The 23,573-nt window shown below is 43.7% G+C and overlaps 1 protein-coding gene across 1 annotated transcript in view; it reads left to right on the top strand.

The window, feature by feature from the left end:
- Positions 1–23,573, top strand: part of si:ch211-132g1.7 (prostaglandin F2 receptor negative regulator) — a 42,302-nt gene extending 18,729 nt beyond the window's left edge. The window contains exons 6-15 of the mRNA XM_041032248.1: positions 1,477–1,623; positions 1,709–1,869; positions 1,997–2,117; positions 2,888–3,107; positions 3,215–3,402; positions 7,604–7,711; positions 18,479–18,665; positions 18,769–18,887; positions 18,983–19,033; positions 20,455–23,573. Coding sequence (XP_040888182.1) covers positions 1,477–1,623; positions 1,709–1,869; positions 1,997–2,117; positions 2,888–3,107; positions 3,215–3,402; positions 7,604–7,711; positions 18,479–18,665; positions 18,769–18,887; positions 18,983–19,033; positions 20,455–20,567 — 1,415 coding nt within the window. The 3' untranslated portion in view covers positions 20,568–23,573. The remainder of the gene's footprint in view (positions 1–1,476; positions 1,624–1,708; positions 1,870–1,996; positions 2,118–2,887; positions 3,108–3,214; positions 3,403–7,603; positions 7,712–18,478; positions 18,666–18,768; positions 18,888–18,982; positions 19,034–20,454) is intronic.

Genomic DNA, 23,573 nt, shown 5'->3' with positions numbered 1-23,573 from the left:
CTGAAATCAACTGACAACAACAAGGAGAAAAAAACCATATCAAAGACAAAACCTTAACAGATCTTGTGTTATCTGCAGTACTGCAAGGAGAAAGTCTTCTCTTCACCTGACATTTCAAACAAAAGTAGGTGAGCCATGTTTGTGAAGGCAGTCTTAATGTCTCATTTTATCTACAGTAACAGCAACTCCAGTATAATTGTTCGTCATGCAGCGGGAAAGTCACCAGACTCCCTTTAAAAATCTTGCAGTTTAATTTGGCAGTGGAAGTAGCAGTCATTATAACCAGTACCATCCCAGTAAAACACTGTGTGTCACCCATGCTGCAACATCTGCTCTATAGTGCATGTAAATATGACACAGCAGTTATTGGTGTTGATTTCAAAGGCTGTACTAACCCACAAAATATTATTAGCATGAAAGGTCATTAGTGGCTCTGAGTACATATATTATACCTGTAATTAAAGGCTTTCAAAACCAATATCAGTCACTTCCTGTGTCAGAGCTCCTGAACCGGTGACGTGTGGTTGTTCTATTAAATAAGGCAACGTTTCAGCGAGGGAGGAGGAGGAGGAGCACGTGGCCAGGTGGCAGGGAAACTTCACAAATTCTCATCGATCAATGTGTGTGTGTGTGTGTCTGTTTCACAGCAGATGGTGACAGTGCATGAGTCACTGTGTGTGTGTATGACGTCCAACTGACATCACACAAACCCCCGCCTTTGCCAAACACACTCTCATGCACACACTTGGATTTATAGTGTTTCATCTGTGTGTGCATGTGTGTTGGTCGGTGGCATGTATCGGCTTGCCAGCACACTCTGGTTTGTGTGTGTGTGTGTGTGTGTGTGTGTGTGTGTGTGTGTGTGTGTGTGCGTCACTCATCTCACACTTTAGCAGGTGGGAATCTTTATGTGTGTTTCCTGCTCATTGACGTGTAAAGATCCAATCTGGATGTCTCACTGACAAAACCTGGCTCATCACCTACTGTACACACACACACACACACACACACACACACACACACACACACTATTAACACTGAGATGCAAACCTCATCTCACACAGTTAACAGTGTTATTTCAGGTCTATTTTTATTATCTGGCTCCATCTCACAGCTCTATTTAAGGACCAAACCACAAAAAAAAAAAAAAAAAAAAATCAGGTTTCACTTCTGTCTGGTGATTCTCGACTGTCGTACAGTGACAAAACCTGACAGTGAAGGATGGGAATCATTCCTCTGGAGGCAGCACAGGAACTTGATTAAGGCATTAGAAGGTTTGAGTTGCTGCTTTGTCACCACGGTGCAGGTTTCCCCCCTGAAACTAGTATTAATTTCATCCCAACTGATAAAGACCATAGGGATAAGAGATGGAAAAGACAGTTTAACTTTGGCTTATTTTCTTTTAAAGCCTCTAAATGTTTGAACCACATGATCACCATGAGTTTAATTTTAGGCCCTCTCACCTTTTCTCCCCAGAGCCGAGCTATACACTGACCCTGGAGCCCGTCCTGAACCCACAGATGACAGCCGAACCCACGGAGCTCGCTTGCCACGTCACCAACATTACCCATTTACCCCCGGGAGGCCGACTGGGTGTCACCTGGGAGCACACCACACTTCCTGGTACTTTTGCCGCAGCTATTGGCAAAATCTTGAACAGGTTTTTCCCCAGAATTATTTAAAACTCACTCACTGTTTTCACCTGCAGGTATAGGGGATGATCCTCAGACCTCGCACCTCATTGGCTCCCTGGACGCCAGTGGCAACCTGTTGCCGGGGACGATGTACTCTGACCGGCTGAAGAGCGGTGTGATGTCTCTGACCAGAGTCCAGCCCAACACGTTCAAACTGCGAATCCTCCGCACACAGGTAGCAGAACTCAGAGCTGCGAGCATAATGGCCACTGGAAACGATTTTGATTTCCGTACTCACAGGTATTACATCTGTGATGACGGGATTAGCTGATCGCTGACTCAGCTTCACGTTTTATTGGTAGGAGATCGACATGGGCCAGTATGTTTGCACCGTGTCTGCGTGGAGCGTTAGCAGCCAGGGTGACATGGTGAAGACCGCCGAGTATGAAAGCTCACCGATGACCGTGCGATGGGATATGAAACGTAAGGAAGCTTTATTTATTTTTTATAAAAAACCTAATCCAGACCTTGGAGCAGCAGATAGGAGCCTTATGACTCACTGACTGATTGATTGATTTCTCCAACCCATTAAATCATAGAGGCAGTCGGCTTTTAACTGTGTGTGAGGTACTGCATGCAGATAACAGTGCTGGACCCAGTTAAACAGATCGGCCAAAGTATGAGTTTCTCTTTGTACTATGGGGAAATCAGCATTTACCATTGGCACCTTTACAACCATCTTTGCATGTGTTATTTCTCCCATTACCCAAGGCCATGTTCTGTGATTTAATGAGATACATTTGGGATAAATTTAAAGAAATGAGCCATTAATTCATATTTATGATTAAGAAAACTCCAGCCAGTCAGTCAGAGTTACCCCGCTGCTGGGTTTTATGAATAAGCCCTAATGTCCACATATCATTTCCAGACTTCACAGAAAAATTCCTCAACATAACAACAGGCCTCTCATTGTCTCAGCCTCTGTCTTATTCACAACACACACACACACACGTCCTCTCTATTTCAGTCTCACTGCTGAACTTGGTGCCCTCAGTTTAGTTAATTGAGCCATGATGTAACTCTCTGTGTGTGAGAGCCTGCTTTGAATCAGAATAAGTTCATGGTGTAATTGCTTATCACTTCCTGTGGGCCTCCATCGGGGACTTCCCCTCCTCTTGACACTCTCGTGGGCTAAACGACGTCCTTCTAAAAGTCCATTCAGCCATTAATTGACGGACTGGTGGCGTTTTCAGGTCCGTCTCTTAACGTCGTGGCCAAGCGTATCCGTGACGCCTCAGCGGGCGGGGCTACCTTTGAGATGAGCTGCACCGTGTCCACTGAGAACCTTGGGGAGGCGGGCTACTCTGTGCTCATCCAATCACAGGAGAGCCTGGGGAGTAACGTGAGGACCATCATGACCCTCAGCCCTGACAACGTCCTGCAGCACGGAGGCGCCACAGACCCCAACAGGAGGTACATACCTGGAAATATATATATATATATAAATATAACTTTTTAATGATGCACCTGTGTCTGTGTTTTATTTTGAAATGTATTTATTTCTCTGTCTGTCCAATCAGAGACAGCCTGGTTCTGACAAAGTCCGGTCCGGCAGAGTTTCGGTTTCGCCTGGCGGGCGTCCAGTTGTCCGACAGAGGTTTCTACTGGTGCGACATCACTGCTTGGACAAAACAGCAGCCAGGACAGACCTGGACCAGAGCCACAAGCGGCGAGTCTAACAAAGTCAGGATCGACTTTCAAGAAAACGGTGGGTCCATGCGTGTTTGTGTTTATCTGCTCATACAACTTTCATTTGCTGCATTTTTTATGTAGTATTTTGCTACAGCTGAAAAGATTGCTTCCATCTCTGAGTTCTCTTTTTGTGTATTTATAGACTAATCCGTCATCTGATTTACAAACTAGCCTGTAGCCGGTGTAAATGTTGAAGTTTTTCACTCTCTTTCACTCTGATTTCCAGCCTCTGTCTATTCTGTTCTTCCTAACAAAAGACAGAAGTGGCTCATGGGTACTGCTAAAACATCGCAGTTAGGTATGATTGAAATTACCTAGGAGGCTCCAGTGTTTGTATGCTGAGGAAGATTGAGTTTACCCTTCAAAATAAACTTTCACATGTGAATTTAGAGTGGAAAAACACTTAAAGAACCAGCCGCCGCCCACTTTGCTCCTCTGTTGAGTTGAAAGGAAATATTTCCACTGTGTTTCTGTTTCTAAATGTGTCCCTTCACTTAACCCTTTAGTTTTCTAATTTACAGCTCTTTTTGTTATTAAATCACTTTTTCAGTTTCATAACAATCTGAACAAACACTAGTGACTAAATTCACATTAAGTCCTCACAATTACCCTGGAAATCCTGGAGTAACTGTCTATAAATAGGAACATTAAAGCAGTTCTGTTCTGTACATTTCACACATTAAACACTCGCATCCTCCACCCACACAGAGTTAATGATAACCAACATAAATTCCCCAATAATACAGAAAAAAAATAAAGATTCACTCACACACACACACACACCTTAAGCCCTTTGACGCCCACCACAGCCACTGGCCTACTTAACTTTCTTTGATCTGACTGGGAAGTGGGAGACAGGAGGAGGGACAGGAGCATCAGGCAGGAGAGGAGGATGAGGAGGGTGGTGACAAGGACGAAGGGCATGAGAGAGAGGTGGTGAAGTGGACTGAGGAGGAGGAAAGTGGAGAGGAGAGGATGAGAAGGACAAATGATGAGGCAGGGAGAGAGATAAAGAAGTGGAGAGGGAGGAAGAGGTGGAAAAGGGTGGAGGAATATGGTGGAAGCAGCCTCTCAGCTTAGCTTAGCATAAAGACTGGAAACAGGGGGAAACAGCTAGCCTGGCTCTGTCGAAAGGTTGCAGAATCCACCACCTGTTATTAGCACCTGTAACGCTGTCATCTTCCTCACTCCAGAGGCCAACACCTGGAGTGAAGGGCTCCCTGCACGTTACTTTATTACACATCAGGCTGCAGCATTTCGATCCATCTGAAAGAGCAAAGAGAAGGAAAGATGGAAGCAAAGCAGAGACGATAGACTGAAGACTACCGTCTGTCTTTCTCTGGGGAGGACAGGAGCCCTTGAGCATTACTTCCTCTTTCTCTCTCTCTCTCTCTCTTTTACTTGCCGTTTTTCCTCCCCCGTTCTCTCCACCATCCTTTCACTCTCTCACCCCCACCGTCTCCCTCTACCTCTCCCTCCCCTCCCTCCCTCCCTCTCTCTCTGGGACATCTTCAAAGTGAAGCCCTTTGGCCAATCAGCCAGCTGCAGAGATCTGCACCGCTGCTTTCCTTTTTCTTTCTCTGCTTGCGTTTGTGTGTGTGTGTGTGTAATCTTTCAAGTGTTCAAGTGTGTGTATCCAAGTTGAACATTTCGAGTTGACCCCACACAGTGCAATAACCCCCCCCCCCCCCCCCCCCCCCCCCCCAACAGCACACACATACACACACACACACGAACCCACACACTGACAGCGTTTAAGCTTCAAGCTGAGCAGTTTTCAAGAACCCCTTATACTTGCCTTAGGGGACGGAAGCTCTGTGCACTGTGTGTGTGTGGTTGTGTGCGTGCAAGTGCATGTGGAGTTTTATGTGCACATCCACAAACTGGCAAGCCTCCCAAGGTTCCAGCTGTATCTTGAATGTTTCAGACGTGTTGTGGTATTTCAGCCTGTGCAGGGATCTTCTGTGAGGACGTATATGGAAATGCTAAGTCTCACCAGCACATTTACTGTTAAATAATTCAGCGTTTAAGTGATTTTGTGGCAGGACGGCAACATAAATATGGAGTGGTCGCAGGAAGGACGTAATCTTTTGATGAGAGTAAGGCCTGTTCGTCTATTAAATCTAACCTTTGCCAAATATTAAAAAAAATTCAAATAAGCAACTTCACCTGGATTTTAAGTAAAATTCAGAAGTTTTGCAGCCTGGGTCTGATTTCCATAGTTTTTACCAAGCTGGAGACAAAGTTTTAAACAAGTCCATAGTTCAGTCCTCTAATCTAAACCACTCATTTTGGAATTTCAAATCAAGATGGACGTATTATCCAAATAGTTTGGCTGAACTTCTCTCTGGTTTGACCTGCTGTTGCCATTGCAGTTGTATGGAGTGTGTTCTCTTTGCAATTCCATTTCCAAACGACTGCTTTACATAATTGAGTTAAATTTGTTTAAAACGGTCATTTTCAGATTCCAGTGCTGAAATTGATGGGTAAATGTTAAACCAGTCACCAAACAAATGAGCCACACTGTTTGTCTTCGGAGTGGAGCAGCCTCTGAAACCATGTGGTGTGGTGGATATGATGCAGTTTGATTATTTATTGTAAAAGGAATAAATTCTGCATAGCTCGTCCTTGAATTGAATGAGACAATGCAGAGTGGTTTGAACGTTCAAGTCATGTCAAATGTTTGTCCCCAAACATCCAGAAGCTGTTTTTGCAGGTGGTGCTGCAAGGCGCCATGTTCACCGCGGTTTACAGTAAACATGGTCCTCTCATGGCAGCAACAGGAAGTGAAGTGAAACACTCAGGACATAAATGAGTTGCTAAATATGCTGCTGATAATTAAAAAGTCCCCTCAAAGTAAATAAATGATGCCCCAAGGAAGGAATGATGAATATTTATCGAATTTCATAACCATGCTTCCTAATGTAAACATGAGTTATGTAGAGCATTTTGGGGACTGAGCCTTCTGAAGTGTTTCTTGAATGCTCCTGTTAGACTTGAGCAAAAGACTGATTTACTCACACACAGCTCACCACCGCCAAGACTCAAAGAACACGTTTTATATCCGTCCACATGCTGTTTATGCGGCTGCAGTGCATATATTTAACATCACTTTATTTGCAAATGACAGCATGAGTAATGCAGCGTTCTTAGGAAGGGGAGAAAAAACTGTCAGAACATCTTAAACGTTATCAGAGACGGCTTGAAAGTGGCTACACGCTGGAAACCACGATAACATGACTGTAGCTGCTCTCAGGCAACTTTTACACCCTTAAACAAATTCATTTGATCTCATGAATTTGTACAGCAGGGCTCATGTTTTACAAACCGCTCAGCTCTGCACTGTGAAGCACAAGGATTCAGGTTGGACCCCACAAGTGTCACGGTCCAAGGACAGCAGTTAGTCTGTCTGCCCCGTCCATCTGTCAACAACACGAGTCCAGAGCAACCCCAGGCCTGCATGCTATCACCGTGGAGAGTCCAGAACTGGACCAGATACCCCGAGAAGCTATATGCTCACTTCATTTCCATGACGTGCTGTTGGCTTGGTTGTAACATGTCACACTGGCTCATCTTCTCTCATTTGCTCTTAGGTATCTACTGGCAACATTTGACATGTAAGGAGAGAAATAATTTCTTAATAAATTACCAGGAGGTCCCAGCATTTTTCTACGATGAGGACATGTATGGAAATTCACATCGAGATTTTTTGATCTGACATTTATCATCAGATGTGGGGAGGTCTTCTGTGCAGCCACGCTTACATTTCTAAATCAGTGACGAGCCTCTGAGTCTCGTTTTATAAATGGCATTTAGAGTTTTCATCTGCGCTGTTGACGTCATTTATATTAATGAGAAAATTCTCCATATACACTATATATACTTTTTGTATTCTGTTTAGTCTTTAGTCTATTTTTGTTTCGTTTCCTCCTTGTTGATTTCATCATATCAGAGAAATCACAAACTGTGACTTTAAAGTGTTTTTACCGTCTGAAAGCTTGAACACAATTTTCTTCCAAGAATCTCACATCCTCCGTCGTTCCTCTGGGACATGAATTCAGAATTATAGTGTATGTAGGTTTAAAAGCAGCCTGTGTTTAAATGAATGCCTTTGATCTCAGTTGAGATTCACTGATGTTTTCTGTCTGTGTCAAATGATTTTTTTTTTTTTTTTTTTTGGAATAAAGCTCATTTGAACTCGTGTGTTGGCGTTGCAGGTCCATCCTTCTCCATCGCCATCAAATCAGACGACACCAGTGTTTATCCATCGAAAACTGCCAAGATGGAGTGTTCACTCAGCGTCTCTGGATCCTCACCAAAGACTGGTACAACACACACACACACACACACACACACACACACAGGTAGATCTCACATACTTGGAAATGTTTTCTCGCTTACACTCATAAATTACAATCAGTCACTGTTTCTTCTCTCTTGTGTTTTCTGAACTTTTTTTTTCACACACATACATAAATAAATGCAGATGTGTGTGTGTGTGTCTCTCACACACACATACACACTCTCAATCACACACTTTGTACTTCGGGTGCATTCTTCACCTGCCAACTTGTCAACAGCTCTGCTAATAAGAATGATGTGACTTGTGTGTTTCAGATGGATGTACAGATGAAACAGATTCTCTGTGCACTGTTATCACACCTCGCTGTAAAGTCTTTCACTTTCCTCTGTGGGTTTGTTTGCGGCTTGAAATACTGGTTACTTATTGTGCTGTAGATGTTCTACCCTTTTCCTTTCACATCTGAAATGAGCTTATTATTCTGAGATCAATGCCGGTTTTAATCAGATTATTTTAGAAATAACTGATTAAAGCATCAATTTTCAGTGTAAAATAATATTTTAATTTTCAGTGTAAAATAATATTTTAATTTGTGATATTATTTGAATTATTTTTTTCACCTCAGGTAAATTTGTAATGGAGAAACAATACACTCCATTACAAGTAAAAGTTGTGTGTAATCAGCACATTATACTTAAAGCTACTCATTGTTTTGGTTTAACAGGACAGAAACAGGACAAATACTTTCGTCGTTTATATATAAAACAGTAACTGTAATGTGTCTAGTAACTGCTTCTAAATGTCAGATATGTGTGAACTAAAAGTCTAATGTGTTTGCTCTGAAATGTAGTGAAGGCAAAGTGGTTGTGGTGCATCAAAACTGTGTGCACTCAGATACACTCAATCACTGAAAACTGCTCATGAATTTGGAAATGTTGGATGCTGTTCAAAAAAATGAATTATTTGCAGTGTCACCCACCCCTCCCCTCCCCTCCCCTCCCCTCCTCTCTCCATTCATCAATTTCTCCCCGTCTCACCCCCTCCGTTCCTTTTCCTCCCTCTCTCTAAACATCCATCCATCTTCTGTCCTCCCTCCTCTTCCTCGTTACTTTATACTCTTTAAGTTAAACATGACGCCGTGCATCGCTCAGCGCCTCCCTCTGTCCATCTGTCACCATTTCTCTCAATTCCGTCCTCGCTGTGCGCCTTTCTTTACTGTCCAACATGTGTTTTCTATATTATGTCCTTATAATGAGCAGATAAAGCACATTACACACCTCCTCACTCTGTGCTTGTGTGTGTGTGTGCGTGCGTGCGTGCACTTGGTTGTTTGGAAATAATTGTGCAAACACAAGCAGAGTGAAATACCATTTCCTGTTTAGACATACGTGAACACGTTTCTTTGCACCTGTGTCTTCACAGCAACGTATGCATGTATGTATGTATGTAAGCCATGTATACCCATACATAAACACAAATGTTCGCTTGCAGTAGTAGGGCGCTGCAGGGGTTGGTGCATTGGTGGTTATGGAGCGTGCACTCACAGACAGCTGCACCATGGGAAGAAATTCCCCCACAGCATCACAGCTGATAGCGAAGTTACGCATGGACATGTTCAGTATGGAAAGGGAGAAGGAAGCAAGGCAGGCGGTGTTGTTGTGTGCGTTTACGTCTCACAAATCTGTTGAAACGGCTCAGCAAATAAGTAGTTAGATTTTTAAACTGAGCTAAGTTATTACAACAACAGCTGGACGCTGAAATTTTCAGGAAACGTTACTCAGACGGGAGTAAATCATGTGTTTTCTGGGACTATTTTCAGCTGTGGATTAATACGTATTTGGTGCTGCAGTGATATTTACAGCAGCAGGATGGTGTATGTGGGACTGACTTTAAATAAACTGCAGGGTCCGTGTTTATGGTGAAACAGTGTGACTCACAGGTGTGTTTTTAATAGTTTCTGTACAGCAGTGGAGCTCTGTGGCACAGAGGAGTGAAGTTTCTCTCATGTGTCGAATCCACGGCGTCACCAGAGTGAATGACACGCGTGGCTAATAGAACAATTAGCAGCGGTGTCAGCAAAGGTGTGGCGCTTACGTTGACTCAGTTTGGACAACAGCCAAACCTTCACTTCCTGAACCACCTGTGTACACACACACACTCACACACACAGAGAAAAACTCTGTCCGTTGGGTGTGACAGCAGATTACACTGTGGTATAAAGCCACACCTTTGTCCCTGCGTGTCAGTACACTTACTAAAGTTGAATATTGACATGCATGCGTGTGCGTGTGTGCAAATGATTAGGAGATTACTTACTTCACCTCCGTATCTCATTGTTCTGACAATAAGATGAGAGGGGAACTACAGGAAAAGGTTGAGCAACACGGTGTGTGTGTGTGTGTGTGTGTGTGTGTGTGTGTGTGTGTGTGTGTGTGTGTGTGTGTGTGTGTGTGTGTGTGTGTGTGTGTGTGTGTGTGTGTGTGTGTGTGTGCGCGCACATTCCTTAGAGATGGCTGAAGAGAGCTCTCCTGTTGGAGCTTGTTTCTGTGATTGGCATGGTGAAACACACTCACTCACGAAATGTCCCTCAGTTTTCCCCTCAGTCACTCAGTGATCATATTTACTGTGTGTACCTGTACATGAGTTGCAGTTGTGCAACAAGGAACCTTTCCCAGGATTACACATCAGAGACGGCCTGTACTGAGCCTGGACAGTGTTATGGTGGTGCCTGTAAGACTCGTGGTCTAATTGTGTTACGGTTGACACAAGAAGGTGTGATTGTGTTGGAGTTGCTGTTTATTTGACCCAGTGTTGTGTTTTGCTTTGACGTGTTATTTCAGCGTGCCGCTGCGTGCAGACACGCAGCATTCATTACCGCTGGAATGACTGGCATGTTATCGCAGTCATGGACGTGTGTGTTAGTGAAACGCCGCACGCTTCAAATCAGTGTTTAGCGAGATGACATCACCATTAGAGATGTTTTTCTCTCCCTGGTCGTTTGAAGCACTGCCGCCGAATCTGTGACAGTTCGGGTCTTTTCAACACATCTGCTCTGAAATTCTTTTGTTAAAATAACAGCACGGCACTCTGCCCCTCCTGGGAGAAAACACAGCTTTGTTCCTCATTGGTTCACACACTCATACACACACATACATACATGCTGTTTTCTTTCAGAAGCCGTCGGCCGTACAGGGAAACAAGGCTGATGCTGAACAGCCATGATGGCCAAGATGATTTTATCTTTTAACCAGCGATTCACATTCAAAACAATTAGCTTGTATCACTACACTGTAAAAGGTGGGTAGGTGTCGTCTCAGTTCCCAGTGTTCAGCCCTATTGGTGGAGCACTGACGCCTCCATTTGTCCGCCAGAGATCTCTAAGGTTTTGCCTGCATCATCGTCGTATCCCATGATCCTTGCTGTTTTCCAGGCATTCGGTGATGGCTGACAGGGAAGGAAAGCAAATAGCACTCGTTCATTTTAATGAGGAGAACACCAGCTCTTTTAAGCTCACACAGGAACAGGTGATTAACACCTGGCAACGTAAATTCTGCTTTAAAATAACTGCTTGGTAAATATAACGGTGCATCCCTCGCTCCTCCTTTGGCTCCTCTACTCCTCATTTCCTCCTCAGCTTCTCCTCCCTTTCTCCTCTCCACACTCACCAAATTACCCAGCTGTCTTTGCAAGGCCGACAGGCAGCCGTTAATTAGCCAATCTCACGCTCCGTTAGCCAGCCGGGGAGACAGAACGAGGTAGAGAAAGAATAGTCGGCGAGATGGAGAGAAGGTGGGAGTGAATGGGGAAAAGTGGAGGGAGCTAAACCAGATTGTTAAAGTGAGCAAGAGTGGAAGCGAGTGAATAGAGGAGGCAGTAAATGGAGGAAGAGTGGCTCAGGAACAGCGTGCAGTGTTTCCTAAAAAGAGGCGAGGAGGAGAGAAAAAGGAGAGTGAATCCTAACGAAGTGGCGAGAGGAAGAATGGGAAGAGTTGTTGAACAGAGAGGAGGAGGAAAGTTGGATGAAGAGAGAGGACGGGCATGAAGAATATGAAGTGGTGAGGTGATGAGAGCGGATGACAGAGAGACTAAGTGATTCTCGCTCCATTAACTGTTTCTGGTGAACAAATAACATCATTTAGAAAAAAAAAAACTAACCTGAGTTCATTCAGTATCTGGTGACGTCCCCTGAACTTACTTGTTGCAACATTATTAGGCCCAAATTTCCACTTTCATCAAAATGTACCAACCAGATCCCTGTGAAATTCAGTTAGTGCTCATTTCAAACCAAAACCAATTGCACAGTACATCATGAATGCCACCAGCTACCCGACATTTTCCCCAGAAGAGATAATATCACCACCAAAAGCTGTTTCACCACACATCAGACCAGAAAAACTGTCTTTAGCTTTCGTCTTATTTGGACAATGACAGATTAATTTCTCTAAATCAGATTCTAAATAAAACTGAAGTGATTAAAAACTGATAAATTAATAAAATTCAATTCCGTATTTGACTTAAAGTGAGATAAACAGTTGAAAAACACACAGAGATCTTTCTGTTCTCGGTTCATCCGTGTTCCAAAAGTACTTTGAAGAAACGTTCAGATGAAAGTTTCAGGGAAGTAGTTATTTATTCATTTGTTTTCAAAAAATCGTTTCTAATATTCAGTGGCCTCTGGATGACTGCGAAAATCTAAACTAGCGCTTCTTTTCAGGTGCTCAGCAGAAGCAAAAGAAGAGTCTTGACGGAAAACATCAAACAGTGTGTCGCTCGGGATATTTATACTGCGGTGAAGAAGTGGAGCAAATGGTTTCCAACCAAAGATAAAGAGAGAAATGTTAGAAGGTTATAAAAGCTGGAAACCGAGGGGAAGAGGAGAGGAAAGAGCAGGGTGACCGTAAAACACTGAAACTGTTGAGCAGATAGTGTTAAACAGCAGAGCAGTGCCATCGTCTTCACTCCATTAGGTCTTCAGTTAAACAGGATCGGGAGCAGAGACACAGCTTTATCCTCCGAAACTGTGGATTTTAGTTTCAAAGTGCAAAGATAAATCATCACAACCCAAAAAAAAAACAATGCCAGAGGAGTTACAGTTTGCACGGACCATGTTTTATAGACAGCAGTGTTCCTTTGACTCGAGCCTCTGAAAAAGCTTGAGTTACTGGTTAGTGTATTTAAGCTGGGGCAGAAATTCTAACTCAGGTTTAATCATTACATTAATCAGAGTCAACGATCTGCTTCATGCTCCTGAGAATTAAAACCAACATGTGAACGTAAGTGTTCATTTGTCGACCTGTTGCATGCTGGGAATTGTGAGGCTGTGGTATTAGATTCATAAGAGATAACTGGTTTTATTTATGGCGCACTGAAATAGACTGAACTCTGCCTCAACCCGTCCTGATGAGATCCTCTGCTTTTTGAAGATGTCAGATCTAATATCTGATTTCTTTAAGTTTCAGCGTTTAGCTGCTGAAATGTGTCCTAATGAAACCGGCGTCGGTGTGACTCATCGGTCATGTATTCAGAAGGCATCTGCAAATGAAAGAAGCCAAATATCAAGTAAAATTTACTTTCATTTACCAGAGATCTTATTAAGCATGCAGCGAGTAACGAGGGAAACTTTGCATCCCAGTGGCTTTGTTTCTCTGCGACTAAATAGTGTTTTTATAGTGTTTTGTATTCCACTCTACCACTGCTGTCCTGCTTTATGGAGCAGAGAACACACACACACACAGTTTCATTTGAGGCACTGGTGGTAATTGTCAGTCTTTTGTGTATGTGTGTGTGTGTTTCAGGCAGTTTTACGCCTTGGACTCTCCTCAAGGGATTAATCCAGAGAAATCCAATCAGACTGTCTTCATTTCCACAGCCAGCCATTTTAGTTTTATTAGCTCAGACAGGAGCCAGATATTCTATTAGAGATGCACTGTAGTTCCTCGTCTGCCATCCAATCACCAGCATGCAACCCCCGATGCTTACTGAAGCTGCTGCACCACCTAAAACTGTGTTATTCGTAATGAAGCTAACACAGTTGTGAAGTTACAGAGCATGTTGTCATCAATCAGCCTGTCAGCTCATTACACACTCCCCAAAACTCTGACAGCTGATTTTCCCCACTGTCCTTGAACACTTCACCACGACTCTGCTGTTTCATGCAGCAGCACTAAATAACACAACAGTACAGAACTCTGGTGTGACATGTTCCTTCATTTCCACGGCACAAATAGTCGCTAGAGCATCAAATGTGTAATAAGATGCTGCAGCAGATTTTATATTTCCTCCTGTCTGAGTAACGTTTGCTGAAAACTACAGTGCTGAACTTCTTTAAGAAGTGATTTTTTTCACCTCGTTCACCCTGGAGTGTCCTGGTGTCCTGGTGGTTGAGTATGCATGTTATAAAGATGTTTCCCGTCTGTAGCAACACATACACACTTCTGTATTTGTTCTGGTCTCTCAGTGTTTACAGGATAGCGGTGCAGCAGTGCAGTGCACACAGAGCCTATAGCTTTTCAAGTGCCTGTTGGGATCAGGGGGTTCACGGGTTCATATAGGAGGGTAGAAAGGTCCGTATGTGGGGGGACAGCAAGAGTCTGCACTCAGCAGAGGAACAGCTGTGGGCAAGAAACTGTGAGTCAGCCTCCTGGTGGGGGATCAGATACCCCTATAGCACCTCCCATAAGGGGAGGGTGGGGGTTGTCTCTGGTGATGCAGCATGCTCTCCACAGACACAGCTTGAGATGTGTTCACATTGCTGAGTGCCTCTCGCTGTTGATTTATGGCTGTGTGATAAACAAAATAATCTCCTCAGTCGCTAAGTATTTCAAATCCCCTTCCCTCCCTCCTTCCCTCTCCTCATTCTGCCGTCAAGAACAAAGAAAGTAAAGGATGGGGGCTAACTGTGAGAAAGCAGAGGCTTTCTAATTATAGCTCCTTTCCTCGAATATTGGTGTCGTCGCTGAAACAAGCAACTGGAGTTCATACGTCAGTCCTGTGGAATTATGCAAAATGTGTCTTTGATCATTAACGGCAATGTCAGACTCTAACCTGGTGTTATCGGGACGTCAGTGTCTTTTGACTGTCAGCTAGGCAGTTTTTAAATGATGTGATTATATAAGAGGACAGTCATAGTGATTATATAAGGGATTAAAATAGTTTTCATACGTCCTGTTATCAAAAAACATCTCTGTTCAAGTAAATATAATTAAATGTGTTGTCCATACGACAATGTAAGTTATTTTTACTTATGTCCAAACACGTTACTTGTACTACTTACTTCCTAACCCTTTGCAGATTAATCAATAATGATAATATTTCTTAGTTGCCGCCCTAATAATGTTCTATGGCCTTGATTTGTTATCAGTGCCACACGTGATAAATGCACTCTCTGTGATTTGGACAGTTCAACCAGAGTTACACTCACCATACGTCCAACAGTTGATTCCTTCCTTTGAACTTTTGCCATAAAACCCGTCCAGTGAACCAGGTGTGAGTTCAGGACGTGAGTCTTACATCAGGTCACTTTGAGTCCACAACCCAGGAGACGTCCGTTCTCACCATGAGAAGCCTTCATCTTACACATGAACTGAGGCTGTTTTTCTTGTGCTGAAGCGTGTACCGATGGGAGCCCTGACTAACAGATGGGCTCAGGTTTGTGGAGGGGTCCTCGCTGTGCTTCACCCCACCCGTGTGGAGGGTCTCAGCGGAGGATAGGCTTACTTTGAGGCAGGCCTCAAGTGTGGACAATATGGTGGAGAAGAAAACCGCTAGAAACATTTACATTAATATTGATAAAACACAAAATAATATCCATTACAGTTTCCTATAGCCCCAGGTGATGTCATCAAATGTCTCTTTTTAATCCAAAAGCCAATATAATGACGTGTAAGACAAGGAAAAGCAGATAATTCTCACAGGAATGATCAAGTGATTGACTGAAAACAATTAATTGATTATTTAAAAAGTTGCGGATTGATTATCTACTGCTGTCTAATTGATAAATCACTGCAGCTCTAGACTGTAGAACTTGAAAAAGCGGGTTCCCTGCAGTGTTTCAGAGCCATCGTGGTCTTCATGTTCCTGTGAGGAAGCATGTGGGCTCCTCAGGAGGTTAATGGGTAAATCAGCCTTCTCTCATTGTTAGAACTTTACTCATCAGTTGATCTGTGTGTGTGTGTGTGTGTGTGTGTGTGTGTGTGTGTGTGTGTGTGTGTGTGTGTGTGTGTGTGTGTGTGTGTGTGTGTGTGTGTGTGTGTGCATTTAAAGCTGCACTCACACTGTTAGCCCGGCCGACTTCTCAGCCCAAATCAGCGTCTACACCAGAGAGAACACCGACTCTCTCCAGCTAATTGAGAAGCGGCAGAGCTGATTCGCCAAAATTACATCCCGGTGTCCAGTGTGTCCACTTCTCCACTAACAGGAAGTGATGGATTTAGACTTTAGAGAGGAATCCTGAAGTGTCCTGGTAGAAAGGCTGGATGAGCTGGTCAGAATGAATGTGCCGTTCACTGGTGTCACTTTTAATGGATCGTTGTTAGGTTTTTGTGTTGGTATTGGGGTATATGTTAACCAGTAAGTAGCAATAAAGTTTGAGATCATTTGAAAACAGTGGCGCCATCTTACATCTTTAAATTCTCAGCGTGTATCTTCACACTTTTTTCAAAAACCCAGTGGAACGTGATGTGTTAATCGTTTCAGAAATCCAGCCTGGCTCAAGGCTATACATTTGCTTTTTCTTCGAACTTTATCTTTAATCTTTGCCTGAGGGAAGCATTAAAAAAAGTTAACTGAGTGTCCAAAATAGAAAAAGGTCCTCCTTTAGGGAGCATGAATATCTTGCTCACTATAGTGGCAAACTGGCAAATGAAACTGGTTCATATTCTGTGTGAAAGTGGACATTTTGGTGTGATAGTGGAGCCAGAGAAAAGGTGGAGGGGCGACCATGATTATTAGGATTTGTCCTCTGGATAACTCTGCAGATTTCAAGTGAAACAAAAGATGAATTCTCAGAGATACCTGGGCCGTGAACACCTGTGTTCAGGGTGTTTGGTGAAAGAATCACACTTTGAATATCTGCAGCAAAACCTAATGAAAATCAGGCCAGCAGCCGAGAGGATATGTTGCTCCAGAGTCTGGACTTCAGTGTCACATGGGGGCAAAGGGACTAAGTTTTCAGGTAATTATTAATATGAGGACCATGAGACACTGAACTGAAACAGAGGCCAGCGTTATTACTACATCTGCTGCTGCTGCTCGTACTACTACTGATTTTTAATGATGTAGCACTTGAATATTAAAACCATTAGGGAAGAGGGGGAGAGAGAAATTGAGATGTGATTCATTACTCTGCTCTGGGTGAGTTCACTCCTCTCCTCCTCTCCTCGGTCTTTCTCTTCATTATATTCGCTCCATCCGCTCTTCTCTTTCTTCCTCCTCATTTCTCCATCTCTCACTCCCCCCTCCCCCACCCCCCCCCCCCCCCCCATCCCCACCATAATTGTTTTTCATCATCATTTGTCTTTTTTTTTCAGCGTTGTCGTTCGCAAATGTTCTCTTTATTTTTTCATCTGTATCCTCTATTTGTCTCTGAAATGACAGAGGATGACTAAGGCTCCATGGGGTTTTTATTGTGCCTCAGTGTGTGTGTGTGTGTGTGTGTGTGTGTGTGTGTGTGTGTGTGTGTGTGTGTGTGTGTGTGTGTGTGTGTGTGTAGGAGTTACAGTGCTAATAGTCCCTCTCTCCCTGACAGACTAATGACTAGTTTGTGCTTCTCTGTCTCTCTCTGTCCCTCTCTCTCTCTCTCTCCCTCTCTCTCTACGTCTTTCTCTTGGAAATAATTAGCTCGCTCGCCCCCTTCCCAAAGATTACATCTATTATCACAAATTCTCTCTTGTCCCTGTTTTCTTTCCTTTGTCATCACTATCCTTCTTTTTGCGATGCGTGTCCATCTCTCTCTTTTTTTATCTTTTCTCTCACTGTGGCAGAAACAGCAGCCTCTGTGTGTGTGTGTGTGTGTGTGTGTGTGTGTGTGTGTGTGTGTGTGTGTGTGTGTGTGTGTGTGTGTGTGTGTGTGTGTGTGTGTGTGTGTGTGTGTGTTAATGTGGTGATAATGGAGTTGTGGTTGTTTCTGTCAGATTGGACTGACTCTCCTGGTTTTTGATTTTCTTCTTTTGTTCTGTAGTTATCAAAGGGACATTAGAGCTGCATTGTGTGTCCAAAAATAACACACACTCACGTCCTCACTTTCCATAAATGTTAGAGGTGACTCTGTAAATGTTGGACTCGACGTATATGCGGTGCTGATAGTCAGATGTGAGAGTGTCACAGTGCAACATAAATAATAAGCTGTGACAGAGTTTTGCCTTTAAATAAAACAGCCTGTGAATTACACTTAAAACTGACCCTGTTATGACAAGAACCACACCTTTCAGGAGGACATGTGTCCTTTAATGTCCTGTTTTACCTGCTGCAGGTGTCCTCGGTGATGCTACTGATGTTGTGCCGACTGTGAGGCCTGAATTCACTCTCAGCATTTAGCTAAATGTAGTTTTTGGCTTTGGAAATGCATAGAAAAACACACATGTGCAACATGTTGCATATCCTGCCCCAGTTTTAGGCGCAGACTAAAACTGTTCACAAGCTCAATGGAAAAAAAAACCAAAACATACAAAATACATGAGACTTTTCAAAATGTAAAAACACTTTGTGGTTTTAAAGTCGCTTGGACCCGTTTCTTGTAAAATACAGATACAATTAAACAGAATATTTTTTAACACACTGTGTTTGTGTCTCTCAGACGACCTGGCGTACGAGGTGCGCTGGTTTTTCACCCGGCTGCGTGGAGGACAGACGACGACTGAAGTGGCCAGCGTCGACCGCTTTGGCATTGTGAAGGCGGAGACCCGTAACTCATCCAGTGAAACTTCGATAGAGCGCGTAGACACACACACCTACCTGCTGAACATTTTTGGCACTCAGGACAGGTGAGCGAGCGTATTTACAGGTAATCAGGTCTTTGTGGCAACCAAAGTCTCAGCTGCAGCGTCTGACTGTGCGTTCGTGTGTGTTCTTTTGTGTGGCCTCCAGTGACAGTGGGGAGTATTACTGTGTGGCCACTCCCTGGTACCTGTCGGCCTCGACGGGAGCCTGGACTCAAGCTGGAGAGCTGACGTCGTCCAGAGTCTTCCTCACGGTCCAGTTCGCTGGTGAGGAGTGTGCGCTGCGGTTCACTACACATCAACACACATTCCCACGAGCACAGTAACACAGATTAATTTGTCTCTGTGTGTTTCTTCTGCAGTGTGGGACTCACTACAGTTACCTCTCCTATACGGTGCATCGGCCTCAATAGGTAATGTAACTATTATCCATCCTCAAGTGAACATGAGAATCATACTTTATGATAAAAGCACAGTTTTAGAAGATATTATTGAAAACTATTGACACACAGTTACAAACAGAGGAGAGACCCACCTTCAAAATGCCAGCGACACTGGATAAAAATGCTCCCTCTGCTCCCTGATGCTCGCTGTCAGCGTCCTCCACTGAAACTGCTCGGCTGATACGCCGGAGTTATTCGTTCCTGTGCTGCTCTGCACTTCATTAGCTGACAGTGCGGTGCTCGTGCTTATTTAGGACACATGTCTGACAGCTGGTGTTGCCAGTGCACAGTGGATTTCACTAAGACGAGAGTCTGAATTTGATCAGGCTTAATATAGCCAAAAAACAATCAATAAAATATGCTTTAATTGGCACTAGGCACTGTATCTGGCTGGGGGACATTCCTTGTTGCTATTAATATTGAAAATCTTGGTTTATCTGCGTCTGCAGTGTGGTTAGCTGATGATCAGGTCCAGAACACGCAGTTGTAGTGAGAGGATTTTAATGCACCTCATTAAAAAGCTTTAACTGCTCCAGAGCTCGTCACTCCAGAGCCTGCCACATGAACTGAGGGTTAACCTGTTTCAGTTGAAGTGAACTGTGGTGCAGACTGACCTACTGCCAGTCACTGTCAGACCTGTCCAATCAAAGAGCTGCCTGTCAGTCTGAGTAACTTCATGTTTACTCCTCTTGGTTTGTGTCAGTGTGAACACGAACTGGAGCAGAACTAAAATGTAAGAGTGCATTCGTTTAAATGAACCAAACTACAGGTGGCTTTTACACCTTTCTGTTTGCAATTTCACTGCAACTACAGAAACAAGATTTAAAAAACAAAATGTTTAGACATCATTTTGGCACAGCAGCGGATGGCAGCGGTGGTAGAGGAGACTGAAAGTCCAGAGCAGCTGTCTGTAAAGTCGCAGTGCCAGAAAGTATTTATATAACGGGACTGAATCAATTAGCAAAGCTGGTTTTGTTTCTCCAGTCAGGAAGCAAACAACATAACTCTGTATTTACTGCCAGTAAGCAACGAGAAATGCCCGTCCCCTCGTCTGAATACATCTTCCAGCACGACTCAGCCCTTTTTACCGTGTGGATGAAGCTGCTGGGTTTGTTTTTGTCCAGTCATCAACGTTCAGTCCCTGAAAATATCCTCCCAGTAGTTCCTAAGCCTTCAGGAGGTAGCCAGAGCAGGGACTTTAAGGAGCCAGGAACTAAATTTAGACTGTGGTTCCTTCAGTCAAAATGCAGGTAAGGCTCCTGAGTTTTTAAACCACTTCCTGAAAAAGTTTCTGTGGTGGAAACGGCCTTGAAGTGTGAGCAGTAGAAGTAATAATGACACTCCTAGCAGAAGGAATATGGCTTCATTTTCACCTTGTTGTGTCCCGGCAGGTGTGGGCCTCTTTTCTCTGGTCCTGGGCCTGGTTTGCGCCCAGTGCTGCTGCCGCAACACCACGCACACTCCACGCTCACGCAACAAACTGATGGACCTGGAGATGGACTGACAAACACTTTCCCCCGCACCCACACACTGCAGCGCTCACAGGAAACACCACACACACAACAGACACACGCCCATAGACGATTTCTGGGACACCCAGCTGTTTCCAGGCGACGGACGTTGGGAGTAAAACGACGTGCCGCCTTGGAAACAGAAGCCTGACCGAGGTGCTCAGGATCTTTCAGCTTTGCAGTGGAGGAGCAGGGGACTTTTTTTTTTCTTACCAATGGGGAAATAGCCTTTGAGACTTCTCTTTCTCTGAAGATCCAATGAAATCTGTGGCGCTTCCAGTGATTTTTACACAGATATATTCGCTCCCTGTTAAGACGATAGAACTACAGGAAACTCAGAATCCAGAGTTTGATTTTTGAGGAACAGGAGACGTCTGAGACATCACTGCCACTTGGGAATAAAGGACCACTAAACACATCTGCTGCCTCTGTAACCACTAGGGATAACAAATGAAGCACTCAGGCTGGACTACATGCTTTTTTTTTTTCCCTCCTTGATTTCTTCTGATGCCATGGCTTCCTGCAAAGTGCAACCACTCCGTGTTCCTGATGGTAATCGAGTGTCTCAGAGTAACGGCACACCAGCGTAACCTGTTACGGAAGTGGCTTTTCGTTTTTCGTGTTTGATTGAACAGTGTACCTGCATGGGGTTGACGTATTCCTGTTAAGTCACATGGCTGAAGCTGTTTTGTATTTGCAGAGGCTGATGGTTTAGGCAGCCTGAGCCTTATTTCTGTCACGGTGTGAGCGTCATGGTCATTTGGGCAGCAGAGGTCCCAGAAAACGAGAGGTATTGCACTAGAACTACCACCCCAGAGTATTCCTAACTTAACGAAAGGACAATATATACCTTTATTCTCAACTCTAGTTTTTTGAAAATTAAGAGATTTTAAAACGAGAGACATTTTTAAGCTTTACAAGGAGATATGCAGTTAGTGTGTTTGTTTGTGAGATATACTGTACGTGGTGCCAATCTTTGAACTAACGGACGCGTGCTTGGTTCATTTTGCCAGATCAACACTTGAACAGCCACTAAAAGTGGTAACAGCAAGCACTCTTCTTTTATAGACATTCGGAAATGTATCCAGCTGTTATCTTTGCCTGAGTCTTGTGTGTGTTTCGTACACCGTGTGAGCGCTGTGCTACAGTGTGAGTCGAAGAGTTGCATGTACCGTTTTATAATGACAGACTGATGTCATTCACAAGCAACATCACGAGCCTTTTCCAGGGTTTCATTCTGACGACATCAAAGTCTCCTACATCCAGATTTTTAAACCAAGCTGTCACCCCGCTCATCTAAACTCTCATGTGTTCACATGGTGAACAACATGACTCTGTTTTAACAGAGTGTGGGTGGAGCAGGAAACTCGGTTGCTCCCAGTGTTTGTAGCTGAAAAGTTTTGAACAGGAGAATCGTGCATGTTTCTTAGCTTCAGTTTTGCTTTTTATTGGAATAGTTCAGCATTTTTAGAAAGATGCTTGTTTGCTTTTTTTTTTTTCTGAAGACTCAGGCGACTGGAGTCTGGAGTCACTCGGGTGCTTGGCTCAGCATGAAGACTGGAAACAGGAGGAAATGGTTAATCTAGTTTTCTCCAAAGTGGAAAACAACAGATAAACACAAGTATCTTGTTTGCTTAATTAATTCTCAATAGAAACATAAGAGTGACCGTTTGCTGTTGTTTTGGTGAGTCACAGAACTATTCCTTGTCTGGGCTGATGGATGATGGAGCTGTTGTTTTTCAGGAAATAGTTGTAGCACAAAACTCTGCCTCAAACCACAACTTGTCATTTTTACAGTTGTGTTCATTTACAGCTTAAACAAATGAGACAGTGTTAACTGAGATTTGGAGGTGGGGCTGTAGAGATGCCTCTCTGAGTCAGTGCTCTTATAGTAACCCCTCCCCATTTATTATTTCCATTCATTTTACATAACCAAGACAGGTGAGACTTCTGTGGTTTCCAGTCTTTGTGCTAAGCTAATCTCAACCTAGTTCTTGCAAACAGGCATGTTTTTCAAAGCGCCTGACTGTTCTTTTAATATTGTTAGCTAGAAAAGGAAGACTTTCAGTAAAGTGGTTTCCAGTCCATCCATGGTTACACCCCTTTTTCAGATCATTTAAAATGTTTTATCTCTATTCTTTTATTTTGTAGAAACATTAAGAAAAGTCAGCTGTGCCCAGCTCCCGTCAGCTGACATCTACTGACTCCCTCTGGTGTTTTTATAGCAAATGAATGAACTTGTGGTGACTGGTGTGTCGTGTTGACTGCTGTGTGAACACACACTCGCAGTTCCAGCAACAACAACACACAAAGTGAGGAAGTTTTGGTCCAAACTCAGCAGGATCCGAGCAGACCTGTTAGGTTTGTGCCAGACTGGACTGAATCAGGCTGCGGTTGATGTATTTAACTAGTTTTACAAGGTATTTTGAGCAACTACCAGAACTTTATGAGCAATATCAGGCTACAGAGTCCAACTTTTCTCTTCTTTTCAAACCACAATTTGGTCTGAATTAGCTGCAGGTCTCATCAGCAAAACACAAACGCAGAAATCGAATGTTCCCAGAGCAATGTTCACCTCCGTGTCAGAGCGTTCTCCTCGAACCATGTTGTGAAATTTGGGCAATATTGACAACAATGTGTGTGTTTTGGCTCGATTGATGGTGACAGTCACTTCAGAAATGTCCACTTGGTCTCCATAACCCCGCTCCACATGTGTGTCTGCCTCTCTGTGGTTGTGCTGCTTCAGTATTCAGAATAGGTTTTACCACTATCACAAACACACTCCATCTCACACACACACACACACACACACACACACACACACACACACACACACACACACACACACACACACACACATACACGCAACAAAGCATCGACACACTCCATTGAACACGTCACTGCAAGGCTTCCCGTGTCTTTTTATTTTATCATTTTATTGCAATGAGTATGATGAATCATGATGATGTTTTTTTTAATAAATAGATTTGTAAGATGTA

Source organism: Toxotes jaculatrix, chromosome 24, assembly GCF_017976425.1.
Source record: "Toxotes jaculatrix isolate fToxJac2 chromosome 24, fToxJac2.pri, whole genome shotgun sequence".
NCBI lineage: Eukaryota > Metazoa > Chordata > Actinopteri > Toxotidae > Toxotes > Toxotes jaculatrix.
This window is presented reverse-complemented; position numbering and strand designations above follow the sequence as displayed.